General features: G+C 35.2%; 1 protein-coding gene across 6 annotated transcripts; it reads right to left on the reverse strand.

Moving 5' to 3' along the window:
• Positions 1-571: 571 nt before the first annotated feature.
• On the reverse strand, positions 572-26,258 carry RBM39 (RNA binding motif protein 39). Of its 6 annotated transcripts, XM_061127170.1 has the most exons (19): positions 25,947-26,255; positions 25,271-25,334; positions 24,972-25,044; positions 23,894-24,048; positions 23,481-23,530; positions 18,925-19,119; positions 16,331-16,396; positions 16,181-16,234; positions 13,897-14,014; positions 13,423-13,575; positions 11,467-11,604; positions 9,634-9,699; positions 8,541-8,745; positions 7,930-8,007; positions 4,213-4,263; positions 1,945-2,026; positions 1,409-1,514; positions 913-991; positions 572-827 (listed from the first exon to the last, which is right to left on the reverse strand). In XM_061127170.1, the coding sequence occupies exons 4-19, from the start codon at positions 23,927-23,929 to the stop codon at positions 727-729; spliced, it is 1,578 nt and encodes a 525-aa protein (XP_060983153.1). In that variant the 5' UTR covers positions 23,930-24,048; positions 24,972-25,044; positions 25,271-25,334; positions 25,947-26,255; the 3' UTR covers positions 572-726. The 6 variants fall into 6 exon arrangements, with proteins under 6 accessions (XP_060983153.1, XP_060983155.1, XP_060983152.1 ...); XM_061127172.1 differs by lacking the exons at positions 23,894-24,048; positions 24,972-25,044 and having other exon boundaries at positions 4,213-4,245; positions 25,947-26,257; XM_061127169.1 differs by lacking the exons at positions 23,894-24,048; positions 24,972-25,044 and having other exon boundaries at positions 25,947-26,257.
• Between the last annotated feature and the right edge of the window lie 199 nt (positions 26,259-26,457).

Raw genomic sequence — 26,457 nt, forward strand, 5'->3', positions numbered from 1 at the left:
CTCACAGAGCTTAAAAAGAGCAAAGATTATATGCAACCAGACAAAACCTATTTCTGCATTTCCTATTTCTTGCTCAGACTGCTTTGCTTACCAGACTGTCACTAAACATCTTAAGGAAATGCAGGGATCATTTTGTTTGGAATCTTAAGACACACCAGAACACATAATATTTACAAAGAAACTTTTACAGATACATTAATTGAAAAGATACCATCCAGAAATGTACTTTTGAAACCTTTTCTTGCCAATTGATCAGAATGCAAGATAACATGTTAAACAGCCCGTTTAGCTGTCTTAATGTCCATAAACTAGGTATTCCAGAAACCTCTGCTAAACCATTAACCAAATATCAACATTAGTGAAATGTAACTGCTGTGTAAAAAGTTAGGCTTCTGAAACATTAAAAATATTACATCCCTGTCTGCCTTTTTATGTTAAGCACATTTGTTCCCCTACAACTATTCCTATAGATCCTTAATGTAATTTTCTACATGTACATTTAAAAGGCAGAACAAGAGAACAGCTTTGTATACAGTGGGATTTGCTAGTTAGGGAGAATGAGCACACTGCATTCCTGTTAACATTTTTATTTTTCCAAGGTAACAGGAATTGTATACAAATGACAGTAGACCCTTGCCTCTTTATTGTTTATCTAAATAAAAGATAACTCAAGATGAATTCTCAAGAAAGAAAAAAAGCTATGTACATAAAGGACTATATTTTCCTTCATCGTCTACTTGGAACCAGTAGTTGTGTTGCTGTCATAGAGTCAGGGAAGAGGTTGTGATAAGTTGGAAGAGGTACATATGCTGCTGTTATCATTTTACCTGTTGAAAGAAACAGATATGATGGTTAGCATCTTCACTCACACCGTCCAAAAAAAAAATTACTCAGAAAAAAGGTCAAACTCACCCGCAAACCACCTGCCATGCAACGCATTGACAGCAGCAATGGCTGCAGCAATCGATGGGCACTTCACATACACATTGCCCTAAAATACAACAAAAAATATTTAACGTGCTATCTATACAACATGGATACCAACAGGATTACTCAAATTGACTGTACAAAAACTGCTCGATAACCATATAATTGCTCCACTAGCTAATATGTACCTAGAAATTTACTGAAAATAGTTCATTATCCACAAAACTAGCCGTGTTATATCTTCTATGATTTGAAAGCAGCTGAAGGGAAGCCAGGTACCAGATTTCATGGCAAGCTTTGAATACGAACCAGCAACATTACGCGATGACCTGATCTAATCTTCAACTATTTGAAAACTTTTTATTGTGGAGTGAGTATATTTAGTCAGTATGTTTTCAGGATACTACTGAGCTTCTTTAAGGAAAAACCACGACCCAAGTATGTTTGAAAATTAAGACACAGAAAGTAACAGTCAAAATACCTGAGCTGAATTTTTGTCAACATAAATATGAATAACTCCTCCATGTTTGTTACATTCTTCAATCACATCGTCTTTAATCTCTGTATCCCATCCAACTTCTTCTTCTCTGTAACAAAGTATTAAGTCCATTAGAAGAACTCAAACTCATGAAATGATACAATAATCTATTTTAAAAATCATGGGCCTTTTGAAATGGTTAACTGACATCTTTCGAAAGCTACTTATATCAAGCTTATCATCATTTCATAGGATTAGGAACACTATCCTGTTAATACAAATAAATACTGATAGAAACTTCACAGAAAAACTACTAGGTATAAATGGAAAACAAAATGCAAAGTTTTCAGCTGAATTCCAACCTTACTAACACAGTCAAGGGAAATAATTAGTAATGTGCATAAAAATAACAACAGTAAAATGGTCAGAATTGTAGCAATACTTGAACTATGAAATATGTTGAAACATCCTAAGTATTAACTTAGACAAGTTAAAGATAATTTAAGACCCTTTGAACTCGACCAAGGTAAATTACTTACGTTTGAGGATTAAACATGTTAGAGAGTTGGAAACACTGTGTTGCCAGAGGCTGAACAGAGGCAGCTGCAGCTAATGCTGAAGCTAAAAAAAAAAACCCAAAAAACAGAAATTAGTTTCATGGAAAATGCATCAGAGTATATCCCTATGAATAAAAAACAAATATAACCACTGGGCCCAAGTGAAAATAGGGCCATCAGTTCATTTACTAATTCCCCATATTTGATAATGCTATCAAATATCAACATATGTAACAATATTCTATTTTAGTTGCCAGAAAGCAGAGGCAACTTAGTATTTGAGATAATTGATCTTGAATAAATTGGGAGATTTATCTCTATAACAGAAATTAAACCTCAAGTGTAGCGAACATTCATTCAGTTAGACAAATTATCAATACAGTTCAAGGAAGTAGTACTGATTTTGTAGGATTACTAAGAGTTCATACTCAGGGGGTGATGAAAACACAATCTTTAAAATCCTGACTAACTCTAAATAAAAATCTTGTTAGGTTATCTGCCCATGAACATACAGTCACATATTTTCTTATAAATATACAACAATTATAAAAAAGGATGATGTTTTAAAAATAATATACATAAAAATCATCCAAGTATTTAAAGATTATTAAAGATTTAATATCCTAGGACTATAAAACCTACCACAACAAAGTCTCACAGTCTAATTTTTAAAATACTTGAAACAGTAAAAAGAGTAACATGTATCTACAATAGTCACTGTTGAAAATTAAAAAAAAAACTGATACTTAGGAGCAAATTTAAACCAATATTGGTTTTAATTTTGAAATGACAGCATTTTCCACGACATTTGCTCCATTGCTTTTATGTGACTTAAAAAGCATTACCAGTAGCTGATACAGAACTCACCGTAATCATAATATTTGATCAAATTTCATTCCAATACATAACAACAATAAACAAAGCTACGAATAAAACAGTACATTAGAAATTATGGTACTTAAAATGAACAATAACCTGAGAAGTATCAGAAATATTCCATTGAATAAAAATTAGGGCTGTGCATGAATACATCATAAAAAAGATTTCTGGTAGAATAACAAGTGCTTTTTCACTTCTTTATAGTTTATTTTGATAAAGTATTAGTCTTTCATAAAACTATGAAAATAAAAACGCTGAAATAACTAACGTCATATTCTACTGGAGAAATTTAAAGATGCAAGTGTGCCTGTATTGTAATTAAAAAAAAAAAAAAAAAAATGAAGCCCACTGTGTACCTTATAAACCAAAGTAGTATGCTTGGAAAAAATACTACAAGGTCATTATAGACTATCAATACTGAAAAATATTAGAAAATGTATGATGCAAATATTCCAGCTCAGCCTAGATGAATGCAGAACACAACGAATTCAGCATAGAAATATATAGCTAAGGAAAATCCACCAGTTTTACTTTCAAAAATCTGTTAGGAAAAAATAAGATTGAATACAATTGTCTCATTTGCCAAAAAAATAAAGATACACATTCAATTCCTGACTGTCAAGTAATAAGGATAGACCTTTATCATACAGATTTACTCAATAGACTTTAAAGTATATCCTGTAAGATACCAAATTACTGCAACAGAATGCTCTATAAAATGGCAGAATTTACTTGATAATTAAGACCAAGAAAAAAACAGATTATTTTATAAACTGTTTCAATCTCTGAAATCTGCATGCAACTTAGTTCTGGATAATCTTCTCATTGCTTGGTACTGTTTATAGTAATAACAACAAATGATGCAACAAAATTAACTCTCATTCTTTAAAATGATACCAGATAATTTTAAAGATTACATTCAAAATTGGGAGTCAATAAGAAGTTGCATCCTGTCAGTGATTTGTTAATGCAAATCACTGGAGTTAAATTTTTCCTGACCTTAATAAATTCAGACTCCCTTGCCTACTTAAATGACAAGTTTCTTTGTCTGATATCTATATAAAGCTTATAATCAGAATACAAAGATAAGCATACAAAGCTGAAAAAAACTCTAGGCAAACTACAGTCAAAAAAAAAAAAAAAAAAAAGGCACGGACATTTACCATCTTTATTCAGGTTAACTATAATGATGCATATTAGGCCTTATTTGTATAAATTACCAGATAGCTTATGGTTAATGACACTGTATGTCATTCTGACAAAATCGGGCCAAAAAGACAAACTACAGTAATAATGATATATATACACGCACAACTATGTCTTATGCTACATTTATATCCACTTAAAAAACAAATAAAAAACTCAACTCACCTTCAGTCTGTTGGGAAAGTCTTGTTTGCAAATCTATAACAAAAGAGAATTCTACAGCTCAGTGCAGGAACAATGAAGAGCCTCAACTAACAGGGTAAATGTCAGGAGAGCATTAATAAAAGAGGACTATGGTAGCAGGGTTTATCAAAACGAACTTATAGTAAAACCTGGCAGCCAAACCTCCTTCCCCATTCCTCATTGACAAGGCTTTGGGGCCTTTTTCATTTCCTCCTATCCTAGGTAACTTACTTATGCCTTTCTCTTCCTAGTCCTATAACTCTTTCACATCTCAATGGATTCCACTATACTACTATTCATTTGGGAATAATGGGAAATGGGGAAAGGGAAGCACACCGGTCAGAAAATGTATGAAAACCCTGATCTTGAGAATTCAATTCCAAGTACTTGGGTTATTCAACTTTTTATTATTCTATCAGTGTTGGTAAGCATTTTACATTTAGAAGTTACTAGTAAAAGAATACTGCCAACAGTAAATGTCAAACACTGTCAATAAGTAGTGACACTACTCTAACCATATGTATATACTATTTTTTAAGTCCTTTTAAGTTTTAAATGGTCATGTCCAGCCCAGAAAGTGATAGTTTTATTAGGTCTGGTTTCTTAGCCTATGTTGGAAATTTAATGAGGCATAAATGAAATCTAGTTAGATTTACTATAATCTATGTATTACTAGAAAAATTTAAGCATCTAGTCTCTCTTAAAAATGAACAGAGTAGTGATTTCTACTAATACAGTTTCTCATATATAATCATTAAAATTCTACATGAGAAGGCAAATGAGGAGAAAGCTGCAGCTTTCTTAATTTCAAATGAAAACAGAAGTATGAATAGTAAACAAAATGTCATAGTATCTAAAGCTATCTTTTTGAGTTTAAAATAATACAACAAAGAAATTGGATTCAATTACCTAATTTTCAATAACATGTTTCAATTGCATACTTTATTACTATCGGGGTTTCTTGCTGAGTATAGAAAATCATAAAACATGGGCAAAAATGAAAAGGGATCAGCAGCCCAAGTCATACAGGATGTAAGAATACCTGGGTCCTAGGTGCTCAAAATTGGCATCTCAGGGAGTTGAAGAAATGTAACTGGTGTATACTGAAGGAACTTGAAGATATGACCATAGGAACATTGTCAATAAACTTTAAATTTTAACACAATTTGTTTTTTTTCCTAAAATGGGAAAAAATGTATAAGCATCAGAAATCCATGCTATATTAAGTGTATATAATCAAAATTTCAAAAATTATTCTTCAGGTCATTTGGAACCAGTTAGGAAACAAAGCATGGGTTTCATAAAAATAAGAACTTATCTAAGAAAACAGCTATTAAACTTTCAGAACAAAGACATGTTGATATAGTGATGGGCCACTCTTGGTTTCAAAAAACAGCTTTCAAGAACTTAGGAGGCCAAGGCCCTCAAATACATTAACATTCAGCATTTTAATACCGAATGTGTAAGATTTTAATGACAGGAGAAATATACCCAGTTATGCAAATATGTGATTACTAATTCAGAATAGCAATTTATGGGAAGTTTTAAGAAAACAGAATCATCTATCAATAAACAATGGGCTTCCCTGGTGGCTCAGCCAGTAAAGAATCCACCTGCAATGCAGGAGACCTGGGTTCAATCCCCGGATTGGGAAGATCCCCTGGAGGAGGGCATGGCAAACCCACTCCAATATTCTTGCCTGGAAAATCTCATGGACAGAGGAGCCTGGCAGGCTACATACAGTCCATGGGGTCACAAACAGTTGGACACGACTGAGCAACTAAGCATAGCACATCAATTAACAATAAAAAGTGGGAGGGGGGGAGTGTAAATGTAACAAATAGGTAACTACGTGGCTATTTTAAGCAACTCATACGTATGTTCAGCATTATCAGCCTTAATGTAAACCACACAATAAATGTGCCCAGGCAAGTGTAATCATTCTTCATTCATCAGGACAAAAAACTGAGGGAACTAACAATGTCCACAACACAGAAAATCTATAATTAGGCAAAGATACTGTTAACAAACCAAATCAATATACTTGATACAGCACCCAGGGTATAAGGTAAGATTGTTTAAAAATTAATTGTGTCTTTGTATTAAATCCCTAAAGTACCAGCCTCTACCAAAAAACCAAAATATGGTAAATAATCAAGCATTTTTCTAAATTATTGAAAGAATGACCTAACAATGGGAAGCAATAGGAGAACACACGTTTTCAGAAAACAGTAACTCTGAAAACCAGAGACTACGATGTTATTTTTGCAGTGATGGGTTTCTTTAGTATCTTCAGTTACACTAGGTGGCATTCAGTGACTATGTGTTCACAATAAAGAAATGAAATGACTAATACTTGTTCAAAAAGTCAAAACAAAACAATATAGGAAAACCTGGAGTCACCAAATGACTCATAATTACAGAAATGCTTAATAGTTGCAATTTTTCTTATGTGGATACACTAGCATGGTTGTTTAAAGAACTTTACCTATCGGATTTCAAAATTTAAGTCAGTTTGAAAGGAACCATGAGATGCTAAAGAAAAAACAAGCTCTCAAATATTCAACTAGAAAAAGGAAAACACAGAAGCGCCCACAATAAATAATATAGAAGCAGAAATGATTGTCTCCTTTAATTAATGGGTTCTCAATTGAAAAGGAAATCATGAAGCAACCACATGAACTTTTCCTATATTCAGATGTGGTACCACAATCCTATATATTTTACATATTGACAGAGTCTCACTTTATAGCTTTATAAGATCATGGGACCAATGTGTAACTGAAAATCACCATACTTTCTTAGATTAGTGTTTGTCATCTCAAGTCCAAAATACAGTGGTTTACTCTCATATATTCTGCAAACAAATCTTCTAAGATTGAAATTTAATGCTATCTTAGCTAATAGATTTGGGTAATTTCAAGTAACTGAGCCACAAAAAGAGAAAAAACAAAGTGTTCATAAACTAAGCCCATTGTTACATAACTGTAACAAACTATCAATTCAACTCCCTCTTCCTTCCCCTCACCTCTCCAGGAACTTCATTCTGTAAGTCAAAATCTCAAAATACAGCTGGCCTTCAAATTTAAGGAATTAGGGACACCAACCATCTGAGTAACTTAAGATACATATGTGACTTTTATTTGGCTCTCCATATCCTTGGACCTTCCAAAATTGTGGATTTAATGACCACAAACCATATGGTGCAGTAGTATTTGCTATTGAAAATAAAGGCACATGTCTAAATAACCCTTGAAGTTCAAACCTGTGTTGTTCAAGGGTCAATTGTAGTTATGTTCTAATTAGAAAAGCAGTTTTCTCTGCACTCAAAGTTTCATTTAAAGGACTTTAAAATAAAACTTTCTAATCTCAAACATTACAAAAGATTTTTCCTTTGAAACAATAGGAGCTTTCTGGTCTTCAATAAAAGTGATACATTTAAACATTTAACATTTTACATCACTTTCAACTAAAGAAACTGGTATGCAGGGTTCAATAATACCCTGACAGTTTATTATGATCAGTAGCTAAGTCTGTCCTATATCACCATTTCCGTACATTAACTCCTGAAATTTGTAAGTTAAAAAAGTACTTGATGAATTGAATTCTCAGTAAGTCCTTTTAAATGCAAAAATTTGGAAAATTTTCGAATTAGGTGAAAAAAACAATGATTTCAAATAGAAAAGATTCAATTCCTACCTGCCACAGCACCAAATGCCAAAGAGCCACTCATTTGCAAAGCTTGCTGTGCTGCTGGCGGGATCTGCAAACCTGTACCTGTAAAAGAATAGGTCTTAATGTCCCTGCTTTGTTAAGAGTAGGAAAATTTTTTGATTGCTTAATACCAAAGTCAATTTTTAAGAATTACAGTGGCCCTTTGGTAGCCAGGTGGGTAAGAATGTTTCCAGGATCCCCTTGGTTGTCAAACTCCACAAAGGCTGAAGTCCCATATATGAAGAGGTGTGGTACAGTTTGCCCTCCGTACTCAAAGGATACTGAACCTACAGATACAGAAGGCCAACTGTACAAGCAGGACATAAGAGTAAACGCTGCAACTAAAGTATGAGGATATTAATTATTATAGAAAACAAAAGGAATCCTGTAACATGTGCCGTGGCATTCAAAAAGCACCATCATAAAGTAGATTCCATTAGAACTTAAAGGCAAAGGATTTCGCCTATGAAACCATGTGTGCTGCTCAAGGAAAACAGTCAACCTCAAAATAAGAAAAAATCATTTTCCACGCTTTTCCAGTTGTTTGCAGAGTTATGTTTCTCGTTACCATATTCACAACAGTAGGATAAACTCACCCTCTGCAAGTCTTGCCATTAACTGGAGACGACCAGTTGTTCCCAAGTCAATTCCAGTCCTTTCCAGTTCATCACTGTCCAAAAATGAGCTAGCACTGGAAGCATCAGTACGTTCAGTAACATGACCAACTTTCATGGGCCTTCCCGCTAGCTCAAATCCATTAAGTTGTTCCAAAGCTTTCTTGGCACATTCTGAATCAGAAAACTATATAATTGAGATGGGGATAAAAGGTAATTACTTATATGCAAGGCAAAGAAACCTCAACTTATTAATGCTAGTATATTCAATAACTACATCTGGAAGGATAAGAGTAACAAGCGCAAGCTTTATATAATGTAATCAATGTAACCTAAATGTAAACTAAAGCAATCAATGGAACACATTGCTATCAGTACAGAATAGGTTTAAATTTTACTTGAATTTGGACATAAGATCCAATTGTAATTTCTTGACAAAACTTGGGACCTCTTTTAAAATTTTGTCTATAAAGGTGGCAATGGTGACAAGTGTTTATATTTTAAACTAAAAATGTGTTTCCAGTACTTTCTAGGGATAAACGATAATTTGAAAAATTGTTATCATGTAATTGGATTGCATCATGAACTAAGCTAAAAGTAAGAGTTTACTTTTAAAAGGGTACCTCCATTCACAATTATTCCAGCTGGCACTTCATACCCTATCAAGGACTGGGTTTCCATGGTCAGCTACTTGAGGCAATCCTGATCATGGTTATGTCAAACCATATTATGTCCATAATAAAAAGTAAAAATGTACTCCAAAAGACTTTAATGCAACTAACATCTTGGGTCACACGGTTAAACTTAAGAAGTGATTGCCTTCAATTACATGAGGAGCTGGCTAAATAAATTGTCCATAAACAAGAAGATAGCAAAGTACTTGGAAGTTTTGCATTTGGGAGGATATTTTCACAGCTACTAAAAATTGGCCACTAACAGCAAACTAATTTAAACCACTTGAAAATATTAACTTTATCCCTTCCCCACTATGAATAACTACTCAAGTTTTACACTATGCTACACAGATTGAAAAAAAAAGTTCAACTCATTATATTAATCATGGTTAACTGCTTACCGTAATAAATCCATATCCCTTGGATCGACCTGTTTCACTATCCATCATGAGCTGGATACTTTCAATCTAAAAATGAAAACCACGATTATTTATGCAAGTGAAAAGGAGGAGCAAAAAATTTCTTGAAGTACAATTTTAAAATGTCTCTCCCTGAAAGAAATTGAAAACATATAAAAATCCCTCGTGCCCAGAATAACTTCTTTCTAGAGGCCTGGGAACATATAAGCAGGCCTTAAACTTAACATGTAAGTTTAATCTTTTGCAAGAAAAAACACAATCTGAAATTATTTGTAGAATATGTTAAAAAACCAAATCAACATGTTTCCTTCACATTATGCTAAAATACACCAAACATTAATATGCAATTATGCCAGACATAAACTGCCCAAAATGTTGGAGTAATTAAAAATAACAACTGGATGTGGTTGATAGTTTGTACAACTCTGTGAATCTGCTACAAAGCAGTGACTATTCACCTTAAATGAGGGAACTGTGTTATTACAAAGGAAGGAATTGTAGTTACATCACAATATTGCAACAAAGCAAGCCACACAGAAGCATGAAAAATTAAAATACAGCATCCATATATTTCTTTATGTATCTGTTGTTTCAAGAACATATTATTTTGTAATGATTGATGTAATTATGATTTATGCATAATTACAATATTTCCAATAACTAGAAACTACCCACAAAAATCAACAGCCAAACGTTCTCATTATTAACACTTAAAATAATTTAGGATTTCCCAGTTTAGGCTTTACCTGGTCTCAGGTGGCAAAAAATGTGCCTGCAACGCAGGAGACCAGGGCTCCACCTGGGTCAGGAAGATCTCCTGGAGAAGGGAATGGCTACCCATACTCCAGTATTCTTGCCTGGAGAATCCCATGGCCAGAGTAGCCTGGCCGGCTACAGTCCATGGAGTTGCGAAGAGTTAAGACACAACTGAATGACTTAACATTTTCACTATTTTTTTTTCAAAACAATTTAACAAAGGAGTGGGATAGCAAAAGAGAACAATGAAATGTATATCCAAAAGCAATAAAGATTAAGTAGCGGATAAAGTACAGCAGGAACCGAGATTTTTATTCATGACCACACAAAAAGTTTAATACAGAGCAGGTAGTTCAGTGGTAAAGAATTCGCCTGCCAAATAGGAGAGGTGGGTTCAACTCCTGGGTTGCGAGGAGCCCCTGGAGAAGGAAATGGCAACCCACTCCAGTATTTCTGTCTGGGAAATTCCACGCACAGAGAGGAGCCTGGTGGGTTACAGTCTATGGGGTCGCAAAGAGTCAGACGCGACTTAGCGACTAATCCACCACCACCACACCACAGCCTACTGATCCAGAAATGCAATGTCTGATTATTTACACAGTTGTATGTCATAAACTAAGGCTCAAGAGTAAAGCTTAGAGTAAGTTAAGACTTAAGAGTTCTCATCACAAAAGAAAAAATGTTGTTGTCTATTTCTTTAATGTTGTATCTGGATGAGATGATAGATGTTCACTGCACCTATTACAGTACTAATTTCATGATGTAAGTCAAATTATTGCATTGTACAGCTGAAGCTTATATAGTGCTATGCTGCAATTACACACTCCTAAATTTTCAGCAAGAAAAGGATCCCAAAATAAACCAAGGCGGGGGAAAAAATCTCTTGTTCCAATGTACAGTACATTTTATCATTCAGGTTGACTTTTTAAAAAATTCTAATAGAACCACTCCCTCCCATCTTAACATTAATATCTTAGAAACATCACAAAGCAGATAAATTATGCAGCTACATTTGTTTCAAGAACCTATTTAGGATCCACTGAAAAACTTGAGACTTACCCTTCCAAATGGCTCAAAAATCCCTCGAAGCATATCTTCAGTGATGTTGAAGTGTAACGAGCCCACATAAAGCCTCATAGGTCCAGCACTTCCCTTTTGTAGATTGTTTGCCATTGCTGCAGCTCTGTTTTTCTCTGCCTACAAGTCAGATAAGACAAAATGCCCATCAATTTACAGTGAATAAGTACCATTTTGAACATAGTAAATCCCACTCACATCTTAGGTTTGCTTAATGACAAATGATACCAAATTATGCTAAGTGTTAAGTCATACATAAAAGGACAAATAGTGTATGATTCCACCTCATATGCTTGTCAGTAGTGACACTGAATGGTACACCTAAAATGGTTCCAAAGCCAAATTTTTAAATTAAAATTTTAGATTTTACTGTATTTTTCAGTAAAAAAAAATTTTTAGATTTAAGAGCATATACAAAACTGATAAAGCAGCATCCTGGTATCAGATGTACTAAATGTAGAAATGTTTAAGATTACTTCCTAGAACTAAACTTACTCATTCACTAAAATGTGTTCTCAAGATCACTGTTAATATACAGTATACCAACTGGCTACCCATCTTAAAGAACTTATGCAATATAAATCAAACTAAGTAAACCATTCAGGTTCAGCAGTCATTTTTCTCCTATCAAGTCCTCCTCAAATGAAACGGTTCTCAATTTACATTCCAACACAAACTCCTTTAACAAATTGGGGCACCATAGGAGGTTAAAATTAAATGCATTCAAAATCTCATTTATAAACTTGATCCTTCTCAGCCCTTCGCCAGGACAAAGTACACACTATTATAAGGTTTGTCCTCTGTCGCATGAAATGAATTGAACAAGGATACCCACAGCCTGCACCTTAACAATTATTTACCATCTGAGCCACCAGGGAAGTCCTGGGCTCCTGCTGTTTACCTATAATCAAAGGGTACTCAACAATGTTACATCCTCCTAAAACATTAGATAGATGGTAGTAATTTGACCAAATTTTGAGTTTGTTAACAGTGAAAACCGCAATTTCACTTCAGAGTTGGTTAAATCCTGTGCCTAACTATAAAATATTAAAAGCTTTTGATGAGCAACCAGATTGCTCAGAAGTTACGTGAAGTACTTATTTCAGGGGTCTGAAAAGAAATGAGAATAACTATACTGTTATCTCATATTGCAACTATACTGTTATCTCATATTGCTCAGAAAATATTCTTTAAATCCTTGGGAATTCCCTGGCGGTCCAGTAGTTAGGATTTTGGTGTTTTCATCGCCAGGGCCAGGTTCAATCCAGGGCTGAAGAACATAGATTCCACAAACCATGCAATGAGGCCAAAAAAAGATCTTTAAGATCTATATTCTCCATTTTAAAAAGCTAAGTTATCTGGTAGTCACAGAAAGTAACTTGTCTTTCTAGTATAAATAAGTACTGATGATAAATCCTAAAAATATTTTCATATCAGATACTCAGTAGTGATGTATTCTGGTTTTTCCAGATCTAAATGAACTACAATATTAACCCTAATTTCATTTTTCCAAAGGCAAGTCAATTATCGTGAAAAATCAGCAAAGAGAAATTAAATCTGGGTTATCTTAAAAGACATTTTCATAAAAATTGTGAAAATATATTAAAAAATGTGAAAAACATTCCATTTGAAAGAAAGGGGAAAACATGTTCTTAGATGCTTCTATCCCCAAGTAAGTCATCATAAATCAATAAAATTCTAAAACAAGTTCAATTCTTCAGCATGAAACAAGTATTTCCAACTTACACTAAGACAGAAGAGAATTTTGAGAATACAAATATATCAAAGGAATCAGGTTTTTTTGGTTTTTAAAAGCTGTCCTGAGAACATCTAACTCAAGGTAGTAAGAGGTGATTTTGTAAGGCTCAAGGCACTACAACACTAAGCAACAGCAGGTTTCTAGCACCATCATGCTCAAATTCTTAACTAGGAAGTTACCTGTGATGCTTGTACTATGATCGGCACTCCTAAAACCCGCTGACCAGTTAATCCTATTGCTAGAGGCACTGAGCTAACATCAACAAACTCCACATAAGCAATTCCTTTGGAACGTCTTGAATTTCTGTCAGAAATCATCCTCACATCACGAACCTAAAAAGAAAACATACACTTAACACAGGGTTCTGTTTATGCAACCATTCACAATAAGTATAATCGTTTCAAAAGAGGCACATAAACAATATTATGAAACAAGCAATGAAGATTTCTTAAAATAGGCAAATTTGTAGGCTCAATTCATTTATCAAAATACATCAATTTCCAAAAATAAAAATAAATTCCCTAACTAAATTCCACCAAATAATTTGGTTTAGATTTCTCATTTGTCACACTGACAATTATTAAACTGCCGCTTAAACTTATTAAATTATTAAACTTCTACTTAAATTAGCTCCACAGGTAAGCTTAGATTACCTTTCCAACTGTAGAGAAAAACTCTTCCAAATCCCTTGGCCGAATTCTTGCTGCCAGCTGCATGCAGAAAACAGTCCTTGCATCTCTTTCCTCAGGAGTGAGATTATCAATAGGTTCCCTAACAGGAGTAGAGTATAGAATTAACTTCATAACTTCTTTCAAAGTAACATTTAATACATATTTTTAGTAAACAGGATAAACTTTCCTGAAACCAGTGTCACTACTCCCAAGCCCATTTTCACTAAGATATATATAAAATGCTCATAAAATAATTCAATATGACCCAAATGCCTTCAACATAATGAGTTTCTAATGTTTCTTCTGATACTATCTTACATTATCAGGACCAAAGTCCACTGGTCTCTCAATCTTACAAATGTTATTCTCTCCAGGATAATAAACGGCCAATCAGAAGCCCAAGAGTTTGACATTCACAAGTAATAACCCCTGACTAGACACAAATGTTGAACTGGTCCAAACTAGCAGAAAGGATGTTTTCCCAAAAAGCAATCAGAGTAAAACTCAGTTTCATAATCACAAACAATAACTTGAAAGTAAACCACAAATGACTGAAACTATTTTGACTCTTTGTGAGTTGGACTATAAAGAAAGCTGTGCACTTAAGAATCGATGCTTTTGAACTGTGGTGTTGGAGAAGACTCTAGAGAGTCCCTTGGACTGCAAGATCAAAGAGTCAATCCTAATGGAAATCAGTCCTGAATATTCATTAGAAGGACTGACGCTGAAGCTCCAACACTTTGGCCACCTGATGCAAACAACTGATTCACTGGAAAAGACCCTGATTCTGGGACAGACTGAAGGCGGGAGAAGGGGATGACAGAGGATGAGATGGTTGGATGGCACCAGAGACTCGATGGACATGAGTTTGAGCAAGCTCCACCAGTTGCTGATGTACAGGGAAGCCTGGTGTGCTGCAGTCCATGGGGTCGCAAAAAAAAGAGTTGAACACAGCTGAGTGGCTGAACTGAACTGATTTGGACTCTTAAGAACTTTATTTCATAAATTCAAATAGTCATAAAGGATAGTGGGGTAGCTGTTTACTAGAATTAGATTGGTCTTACTAAGACTACAAATTCAGTACCTGAAAAAAATACTTGATACTTCTTATAGCATAGACACACTAACAACGAGCAAATCAAAAGTAAAAAGCAGGAGGTATGGAGACAAGTAACAGTGGGATTTAATTTACTCATGTTTACAAATGTTTACACTTCTAAATTTACTGAGCAAACTTAAATGCCCAATAAGTGAGAAAAGTAAAAGAACACTGTAGATGAAACTTAACATCATGAAAGTCAAAGAAAAAGAACAATGTCCACTACTAAAATTATCTATTATAAAATTTCACTATGATTAAGGTTTTAATCCTTAAAAATATAAGCATAAATACGCTCTTTCTTAACCATGTTCTGACATTCTCAGGAAGTATTTTTGAAACACTCCAACTACAAACCTCAGGTACATCCCTTGGGAAATCCACAGTTATTTTAAACTTATTACTATAAAACAGAGATACAAAGCCAACTAGATCCAAAGAAGGAGAACTAAAAATGAGCCTTCTCAGAATAGAAAACTAAGTAATAAAAGAGTAAAAACTCAGTATTTGTTACAGAAACCCTTTAAAATCATTAAGGCTGTCACTTAAATCCTAGAATTAGAATATGCCAAATAACAAGATACTTAGTTAAAAGACACCCTCCCTTTAAGGGAAACCAGAAGTAAAAAACAATGCTATCATGTAACAAAATGTTCCTTGAACCAAAACTGTAGATTGGATTAGGTCAGTCTTATCTTCATTTAAGAGAAAAATACCTCCCAGAAACAGTCAAGAAGAGTAAAAAGCACAAGTCAATTCAGTTAAGAGTTTGGAGATTAAACACTTCTCTCAAGTAAGGGAGCCAAATGATAAAACTCCTGACTATTTTCACTATTTTCCCACAGGAAGTTATTTCAAAAACTCATTATTTCTGAAGGTAAATAAAGTCTCAAGTTTCCAATAGCTACCATTAAATTTTTTTTAGTTACTATAAAGAGCAATAAAAGCACATAGAATATCTACAATTAAAGTGGCCATTTTTGCTCCATTCTTCTTGGATACAAGTTACTGAAAACTTTGCAATTCACATTAATAACAATAGGACTGCAAACGGAATAAAGATTTAATATAATCCAAGTTAGTGGATGTCATTAAATTTTGCAGTAGCATAAATTGTAAAAACTTTACAAAAGCTAACATTGCAAAAGAAATGGAGACAATGATTACCTCACAGGGCTCTTGTCTTTTCTGAATGGACTTTTGCTTCGAGAACGTCGTCTGCTGCAAAGTTAAGAAATTTCAAAAGTTACCCAAACAAGTACACCACATTAGTTCCTTGAAAAACAATTTAAACAATTCAGAAGTATGTTTAAAAACCTTAATTTGATGCTATGAGGCAACCCAATCTTTCCTCGGATGGCACTGTTAAATTTTGGTCCGGAGCTAAAAAGGAAACACAAAATTACACTAGTTACAGGGTTAGGGTCTTGCTAAGATCGCGTTCATGCGCTCTCCAGCAAGTTTAACATTGTTTAGGCTGTTTGTTTTCCACCTCAATTATGAAGAGGAAATAAAAGACTTTCAACTCTATCCCAGGCAAACTGTTCTTACAGTTATCCATCCTGGACCACTGAGAGGTGCCAAGACCAAAGGTTACAGCCTCAAAATTGTTAATATTCTGAAAATGCTTAAATTTTCAGTCTCGTTTTCTTTGATTACATATTTATGAGTACACTCCTGAGGTTTGGGGGTTGGGGGAAGCACATGTAGTGAAAATTATCCTGAACTTCCCTCACACCAGGAATAAGTATAATTAACAACTTGGTGTGCATCTCTGCAGATCCTTCCTCAGGAATATACATGTTTATATATACATACATATACAATATTCATATGTTTTGAGTAACTTTTTATGGCCATGCTGCATGGTTTGTGGGATCATAGTTCCCCGTCCAGGGATTGAACCCAGGCCATAGGCAGTGAAAGTGCACAGTCCTAACTACTGGACTGTCAGGGAATTCCCTTGAGAAGATTCTTTTAAAAAATAGGGGACTTATTCTTTACATTCAATTCCAATTTTTCCACTTAACAGTTAAGTCTCCAAAACTGCTATATATAAGCATATTTAAGCATGTCATACACTTCAGTTCTTGGGGACAAAGCAGTACTAAAGATGTGAAGGAAGTTCATCAACCCCTCAGGAAAATTTCTTTTCAGGACTTGATTATATTAGAAGTGTGTTTTCAAAGCTTTACTCTGTAATTTACAACACTCTAAAAAAGCCCAGTATTTTATGGCCCTTTTATTTTGAAAGACCAAACTAACTTAAAAGGTCAGGTCAGATGTCTCTTAGTGCTCATCCTGCTTTCCTTTACCAGATGGGTAGCAAAATGAAAATATATAGTGGTCCTCAATTCACATTGAGATTTGTTGTCATGGACTCTACATGTACCTATTACACCCAACAAGGCCCAAATAAAACTGTACTAAACAGGTCCTTTGCAAATCACACTAAAAGTGACAATTAAGAATATACATTTATTGGATAAGTCTATAAGCTATTTTATTTCTTTCCCCTTTAATTGTAAAAGTTCCAATTACTGCCTTGGTAGTTAAAGATTACCTGAAACCAAACGTAAGAACCAAGTCAATTTTAAGTCAGACCAGAATCACAGGCTGACTTTTAGTATCCATCATTGATGAGAAATAACAGTATTCAGAATTATTAAAGTAATCTTCCCCAATATTAAGTTCATTCTAGTAAAAAAGAATCAAGTAAATTTTGATAAACTGGACAAAAAGCAAAGTATTTTCCCAAAAGAGCACTTAAAATTAAACATTGTGGTCCTTTTTAAACTGTTACAAAGTTTGTAAAATAATCAGCTAAGAGGACCTTGGAGAACAAGGAATGGAATCCTCTCATTGAAAAACTAGAATCAGAACTCTAAGTGTTACTAACTTTATCTGCTTCAAGTAATACCAAAACATTTCATCAATAGCACTAAGTATTGTGGGTGCTTTAATTTAATCCTCTTCTCATTCAAAGCTTGTATCAGTAGTTACACCTCCTTCTTAAAAGATGAGAAAACTAAAGCTTAAGAATCCTTCTTAATCAAGTGAAAAAGCCAAGGCTCTGATCCCAGACTCTCTTTGAATTCAATCTCTCTTTGAATTCAATCAAATTCAATTAAAACTTAATTTTAATAGTCCACTGCTTACAACAATATATTTATTAATAAGAAAGAACATCATAAGGCACTAGGGACTGTTAGATTCAATCCCTGCTTAAGAGTTGTAAGGCTCTTTCCAAAGTCATTTGTACAGTTTAGCTTTTTAAAAATAACTTATAGTTATTTCCAACTGGTTCAAATAACCACATCCAAATTTCCACAGTGCTTTAACCTTCAAGAGCACTTTTACTGCATTCTTGCTATTAAAATACCTTTAAGATGTGTGATGAGCACCCCCCCCAATAATATAAAAAAGCATACACAAAATTCACAATTAGTGTGTCATTTCAGCTGAAAACAGCCAGACAAGATTGTTAACTAATTACGTATGTGACTAATTATATATATATTTATAATTTGAATCCAACTGAGTTTTAAATTTTTAAATAACTTATGTTCAGTAAAGAATACTGTTAATAGCTCACAGACTTTATGCTTTCACATATTTGGCACTACAATATCCAATCTTTTTTTAAAAGCACTTTAGTGCTTTAATCTAGTTTGGAATGGCACACAGTTAAAGTACTTTTTAGATGGCAGTAACAGAAAATGTTCTGTATGCCTAGTAAAACCAGTATTATTTGTCCACACACTGTATTTTCTACTGGATTTTTTGATGCCAAAATCCTTATATAATAGTGAAAAATAAAATCCCACAATTCAAATCACTCTGGTTACATTGCTATCTGGATACCCAGAGAAATCTCTCAAACCAGTATCATCATAATTATAGTTACATACTAAGGACTTCTGTAGCGGCCTCTGAATCTGCGATCTCGACTTCTTGAACGGCTCCGTCTCCTTTCTTTGCTTCTACTTCGCTTCCTTTCACGGCTTTTGCTCTTTTTCCTTTCTCTATCTCTACTTCGCTTCCGTTCCTTACTTTTGCTTCTTTTTCGTTCATGACTACGACTTCTGCTCTTGCTTTTTTTCCTCCTGAGAAGAAAAAAGTCACTGTCATCTTGCTGATTTAAGAATCTGCCAAAATATACTTCCCTTTACGGTCAGAAACATTTTTGTAAAATTATTTTGCTATTTTTACTATCATACAATGATACATAATAATCACTTATGGAAAAATAATTCCAAGGTAAGGTAAACAACACCCCACCTTTGCCTTCTACTACTGAAAATCAGCAGTCAGCTGCTAATGAATCATTTGAGAGAGAGAAAGATACTATGATGATATTTCTTGAGAGTCAGCTATAGCTTTAACAAGGAGAGGACTTGCTGGTAGGTATAGATCAAAATCTGAACTTTTAAACAGAAAGTCCGATCACGTAACTGGCCAACCAAGTATTACTGTAATCCACAAAATATGAAGTCAAAGTTAACAACAGAATACTTTTTCATCAAGTTATTAGTGCTGGATCAAACATAAAAATTGTCATTAACCCACTGATTTCTCAAGTAAAGCCTATTTTGACCCAATTTGCACATATGAGTATTTTATACTTTCAAAGGGCCATACAAGCATCACTATTTTGGAGTTCATGGGCAAAATTGTTACATATAACGATAAATGACAAACTAACACAGTAAAATGCACTCTGACACTCCTGGACTTTATTTTTTTCACTCCTGGACTTTAACGTGACCATTTCAAATAATTTCTTTTTAAGGTTACAGTGAGTACACCAGATACTGGAGCATGCCATTTTTATGCCAGTTTATACAAGCCTGTGGGATACAATCAGTAAGAATCAACACCTTTATAAATCTTTATAAATTTTCAAACTCTGAAAGGTAAAAAAGCCAGTCAGCATTATCTTCTCCTGTTCCTTTCTGTATTCCTCACAGCATACCACCCATCTATTTCATACCTCTGTCATCACCTAAATTTTAGAGGTGCCTTCAGATATTCCAATATAAATTGAAAGACATTTCAAATTAAACTTATCCACTTAAAGGTCATTTTGTAGTGGCAAAAAGATTAAACATTGTGATAACTACATCATTTGGAAATTTAACTGTTTAGTCCTTAGCAAAGCAAGCTTAGCACAACGAGCAACTGAAGTCTGCCTCAGAGAACCTGTAAAGCAGGTCATCTTAGAGTGCATTGAAAATAGAAAATGAAGACACCCACCTTCTGGAATCTTGAAACCCACACTCCAATCACAAGGAGATGTAGAGCTTTCCAAGGAGGCAGAAACTTTGTCTAAAATTTCAAGATAATCCACCTGACTGTCAGAAATGTATATGCTAGGTAGCACATGACAGAAAATTAGGCTACACTCATTACTTTTACAGACGTTATCAAAGCAATGCCCAGAAGGGCAACAGATAACATTCCAACTTTGTTGCCTAAAAACCTGAAACTATCTCTTAGACTGAAGAATTCTGTGAGATAGCTATCAAAAATCCTAAATATTATCAAGTAGGGGACAAAGTTAACACTCCATCCCTCACAAAAAGGACAAAGATTTGCTCTGCTCATAGATGGCCCATTGCAGAGAGGCAGCCAACCTTCCAATTTACCTCTTTTTAGGCCCAAAATTTATTGTGCCAAAGGAAAAGGACTCAAAAATTGAAGAGCTAATTTCAACTTAAGGTCTTCCTAGGACTTTTCATAAATGAGCCCCCACGCACATCTGAAGGCAACCCCAGACAGGTAAAAAGACAGCAACATACTAAGACATTCAGAAATATAATCCTCTTTATGAAAGCCCAGACAAAAATTTAAGGGTGCAAGAAAGCAGAATACTTCTCTACAATAAAATGAAGCTTCAAAGAACATTTATTAAGTTAACTAAAGAAGGGTTATCAAAATCCACACTAATAGTCAAATCCTGTTACAACTTAAAAGGGACTTTCCAAAGTCTTTAGTGGCAGTGGAATTTTGTACTGAACATCATTGAAGTAAATGGTCCACTGGGCTGGGCCTTTGGACTTTTTGGTTATATGGTCTCTGCTGTAAAGGTGTTTTGCTATAACTGGATTTGACCTCTTCCATGTAAGAAGATCTAAATATTAAATGCAAAGTACTCTGGAAAATAAGAAAAAAAATAGAAAAGTCATTTATTCCAAAATTTATAGATAATCCACACCACAGTAGCCAATATATTTCAACTGTGTCATTTTTCTTTTAATCCTTTTTGAGTAATTCCAGAAGAACTGAATGGATGCTGGTTGAGACTTTGCAAAACTGGTTATACTAATGATACTCCCACGAAGGCAAGCTCAGGTACTTAAAAACGCATACTTTGAGATCTTGCCAAGTTCAGGGATATAGCTTTTCAGAAAGGCTAATAGATAAACAATTTGTGTTAAGCTTATTACCTGAAATCAGTTGAGTGTATGTACTGAGAATTATACAGTTTTTTAAAAGAAAACATTTACTAGTCAGTCAACTCTCAATTTCTCAGAATGTGCATTTTCTTACTATCTTAAAACTACATCCCAATACCTAATGGCTTTTAAAGAACAATGAAGTTTCAGAATGAAAAATTTGGCAACGTGGCACCTTCCTCTGATTAAGAGACTTAATTCATTCATACTAAAGACTAATGCACAGGACAGTCTGTTTTATAATTTATAACAAAAATTTTCTCCTAGATAACTTTCAAATTCATTTGAAAGATTAATTCCCTTCAGGCAAAACAAGGGAGTCAGCTTCAACTGACCATGAGAAGTCTGACAGAAATAATTTGTACATTTAAAAAGAAACCAGATGACAGTTGAAGTTTTGTGAATATTCTTCCCTTAAACAAAGACTCCTATGGCCAATTAAAGAAATTGTCCATTCTTCTGTTTAGTCTTTTAAGACTTCACACTTTATATAAAAGCCACTAAGCACCAGTCATTGAGAGCTTGATGCTCAATTGCCTTGTAAAAGTTTGGTAGTCTTTAGTTGCAGGAAGGTAACAAGTAAAGATGGTATTAGTAGCAAGACATCTAAAGAATGGTACAACAAAGAAAGCATGTGCACTACCAATGTCTTCATTAGAGATGAGATCTTTATTGGTCCACTAGGCATGTTATCTAGAGACTGGATAATTTCAATTTATATGGATACCCCTTCCTACCTTTTAATTGCAAAATTGCAAATCAGAACTGTTAATTAGGAAACATACTTTGGTAAAAGGTATAAAATCAAAGGACACTAAACCATGCAATGATTGGTTGGCTTGACTGCCTCAAACTATAACAATTCAAAACTAAACCCAACTCAATACCCATTAAAGTGATTAGTGAAGAGCGATAACAGACTCCCAACCATGCAGAAAAAATATAGGAAATATCCTACAAATTTTACCATTTTGAGCAATTCCTACAATACTCTAGGGGGTAAGAATACTGGTGCAGCAAAGCCTGAACAATCCAGTCTAGACAATCTCAACTATTTCATGAAATTTTATTAACCTACCTTACAAACTTCTTGTGAGATATTGAGGTAGTATATTATGAAACACTTTGAGCTCTTGGAAGAGCCAAAAAGAAATCAAGTGACTGACTCTCATTACCATCATTTTTTGTAATGTATTATGAGGTCATGAATGTAACAAAACATTTGAATATGACATCACAAAAGCTAATAAAACATCTTAATGCTTATGATATAGAACATGCGATGCTATCATTTACTTTAGAGCTAAAGAAAACTCAACAGGATCAAATCTTATAAAGTGCATTTGGTTTATACTATTATTTAGACTTCTTTCACACTGTATTCTGTACTCATCTGTCACTGAGTTCCTATTAACGGTTAGTTATTTGCACAAGTAACATGCATAATTTTCTGGAATTCCATTCTATTAACTCTATCAGAGTTTAAAAAGCTTAAGACAATGAAAGCCATGTAAGAACATTAAGAAATGCTGAAGTATGCTGTAATATTATTACAAAAAGAATCTTAAAGCATCAAGGAGCATGAATAAGTCACAGCTCTGACTTCTTCAGTAATTTAGGGCAAAACACATTTCCCACAGTTATCACCTTCTTTCTAACCCATCTTCAGTGGATATATAACAGCTTTATTGATGACATTAAATAATAAATATTAAGCCAAAGTTAACAAATTTTAGACAAGCTTGAATATAAGAACTCATCCAGATTGTCATGGATGGACATGGAGGGGAAGGTGTCCAATGACACCCATTCCTGAAGTCTAAGGAGAGTCCATAGTTTTACATCCTCAAATAGTGTATCTTCCCAAAAGAACCCACTTTTCTAAAACAGGCAAAGAAAAGCTTCAGGAGAGAATCTAGGTGTGATGCTTTAACCACAGGGGTACAACTTAAAGTCTCAATCATGTACAGCACCTACCCCCCCAACCCAGGTCCCTTCTTGAAACTTACTTTTTGCTACGTTCTTCATGGCCGTTAGCACTGCTCAACTTGTTCTCATCCTAAGCAGGGTTGATAGAAGAACATCATGAGGACGAAGTGGTAACATTTCAAGTTGTCAAAGGGTAAAGGGAATAGGAATAAGAAAATACAAAACAATTTTAAAACTAATTACTTATTTATAGTTTAACATGGAAGGCTATAAAAAAATTTAGATGGATGTATGTTTAACCACTTTGTTGCTTACAAATTAAGTCATCAAGATACAAAAGTAAAAATGCATATTAACATGGTAAATTTTCTTATATAGATATTAAGTTATCCAGATTTACAGTGTTGAAGTGGTTAAATAGAATTTCTATAAAACATGAATGAAGTCCTGTTTTCAGTTTTATTCCATGTGCTATGGCCCCTTTGATCAGTACCATGGCTCTATTTCTGCCTAAGCCCCAAGTGGCCATGCTAGCAGCCAGCCACTATCGATTTCCTGTGACCGATGCCATTCCTGAGATCTTCGCCCATTTCCGTTGGAGGGTTGGGACTGTAAGAGCTTGATGCCACCTCTGTCACACATCTCGCCCTGAAGCAAACAGGGATTCACACTGCTTTAGTAATGTTGACTCCCAAGAACCCAAGAAAGTCAATTAATAATCCACCAGTCCTACTTCCATACCTGTTTACATGGAATTACATCCATGTTAAACTAAGACAGAATCTTAACATTAAAATAGAAAGTAGAGCTTCAAGAGTCTAAGTATTACAAACTAAGTACACTATTCAAAGCTTTAAAGAATTCATCCAAATTGGTACCACATGGTCGATCTATACACTCCAAAACAAATGTATTATTTTTAAAAGGTTTAGCGAAATGTTTATTTTCAAGTTTGATCACATCAGCTATAGGAGTATAAGTGCTAACTTACAAAGCTTACAGTTTGTGACATCAGTGATAACGCATGCATACTGTTATTTTCACCACCAACTGGTGGTGAAAGAATGAAAAGACACTTTACTTTTACTGTGATACTGAAATGGATCTACGTTATTAGCCAAAATAACTCCTTTGTAGTTTTTAGTGTGAAATATTATGGCAGGGACGAATTAAAAATAAAACAATATGGAGAACAGCTAAACAGTCATCAAGTGACTCTAAGTTGTGATACTGCCTCTTTCGCTTTAAGAAATTTTTTCTGTTCAGGGATCCAAGAATTTTAGTAATTTTTAACTGAGCAGCAGATCATCACCTGCCTGTTTTAATATTTACTATCACCAGTCTTATGTATAGGATAAATTTTAAATCTCACCCATTTCTTCTTGTAAGACTTGTCTTATTTAAAGATTTGCTTGCCACAGACTGGTTATGCTTTGTTATTCTTGGACCCCTGCTGTTTTCCCAAACCACTACATTCACCTTTTTGCTATACCAAACTGGAGCTGGTAATTCTTAGTTGAGTCATTTTACCTAGGGGACCACGGTACAGCGATAAGTCACTCAATTACTACCTTATGATTGACAGTTCACACTGGAATCAAAGGTGAATTCATGGGAGTAGAGGTGAGATATCGTTAGGCAAGTCTACAAAGAGAGATAGATGGGCATTTATTCATCACGCTGAAGTGAAACTACTGCACAATATTATTACATCAATAGCATATATTTACTTTTGTAAGTTACACGTAATGCATCTCTGATAAGGTAAATCAAGAGGGCTCCGGGGAGGTTAGTTTACATTTCAGCAGTAGTTTCGTGAATAATGCTAAATTAAGAAATAGATAAACCTCACCGACTTGTTTTTTCTCACCTTCTTGTAAGGAGCCTCAAGCATTGCTTCAATATCAATATCGTCTGCCATTTTCTCTAAACGACTAGGTAAAAAGCGAGAATGAAAATTAGGTTAGTAAACAATTTTAAATTGTACTAAATTTCCTTTTTACCGGACATATTCAAAAACTTCAGAGAGGTCCCACAGAATGACTAAAACGGGACCACTTTAGTAGGCTTGGATTAAGTCTAAAATGTCCCCAATGCTAGACAGATTAAGTACTCTCTTTTTAAAAAGCCTACAGCGCCTCAAAAAACAGAACCCGAGAATTTCGAGCCACAGCGCCGTTTTCGCGCAAAAACCCGCGCTGCCATTTTAGGGGCAAAGGGAAACTCCCTCGGCTGGGAGGGGTTGTGTGCCATGGCAGCGTTCGGCTGGCGCCATGTTGGGAGGTCGCGGTCGGCCCGGGCCTCGAAGGGACAGGTCGCCATCTGCCCGAAACCTCTCTAGAGCCCACGCCACCCGAAAACCCTGAAAAATATTCGATCGGAAAAGGGTGCGGTCGTCGAAAAGACGATTTCTAGAAAACCTCCCCCCCCCCCGCCCGCCCCCAATCCGGTCGCTTAAAATCGCCTAAGGAGTGCCTACTCAACCCAGAAAAGAACCAAACCTCAAAAAAGCCCTGAAAATACGAGGGTCCGCGATGCCTCCTCACCTGTGCGGGCTTTCCGGGTCCTGCGGTGCTCGTATTCGAAAGGAGGGGGGCTGTGGCTGCCGCCGCTGTTGCTACTGTTAAGCCGCTAGGCCCAGGCCGCGGTACCACCCAGCCCGAATTTCAGGCTCAGAGGGCGGACAGGCCCAAGCGAATCTAAAAGAGACAATGGGATTAGAGGAGCCCGCGCGGGAGTTCAGGACGGCGGCTTCGGCAGCTCAGGATCCACCCCTGCGACAGTGTCGGCAAGCTCTCTGAAATGGCGGCCGCAGCTTCCCCGTACTCACATTCACCAACACACATACACACACACAAACACACGGGGCCTCACAGAGCCCTCAGCACGGGCTCTCGCGAGAAGCAGCTCTTAATTCCAGTCCGGAGCAGCGGAAATATCGCGAGATTTAAGCATCGGCCCCCAGCGACCATGGCCCAATCTCGCGCAATGATTGCGCCACAGATATTCCCATCCCCCACTCAGAAAGGCGCCTTTGAGTCCCTTCTCCCGATCGGC

Source organism: Dama dama, chromosome 23, assembly GCF_033118175.1.
Source record: "Dama dama isolate Ldn47 chromosome 23, ASM3311817v1, whole genome shotgun sequence".
In the NCBI taxonomy this organism is placed as follows: Eukaryota; Metazoa; Chordata; class Mammalia; order Artiodactyla; family Cervidae; genus Dama; species Dama dama.

What these genes read in the sequence shown, in the direction of transcription:
- RBM39 (XM_061127169.1), bottom strand. Translation starts at nt 25,321, where the DNA reads ATGGCAGACGATATTGATATTGAAGCAATGCTTGAGGCTCCTTACAAG. An exon ending in TCATAGTACAAGCATCACAG is followed by an intron (nt 11,605 to 13,422) that starts GTAACTTCCTAG and finishes TCTGACTTGTAG; the next exon opens with GCAGAGAAAAACAGAGCTGC. An exon ending in AGGGATATGGATTTATTACG is followed by an intron (nt 8,746 to 9,633) that starts GTAAGCAGTTAA and finishes TCAATTATATAG; the next exon opens with TTTTCTGATTCAGAATGTGC.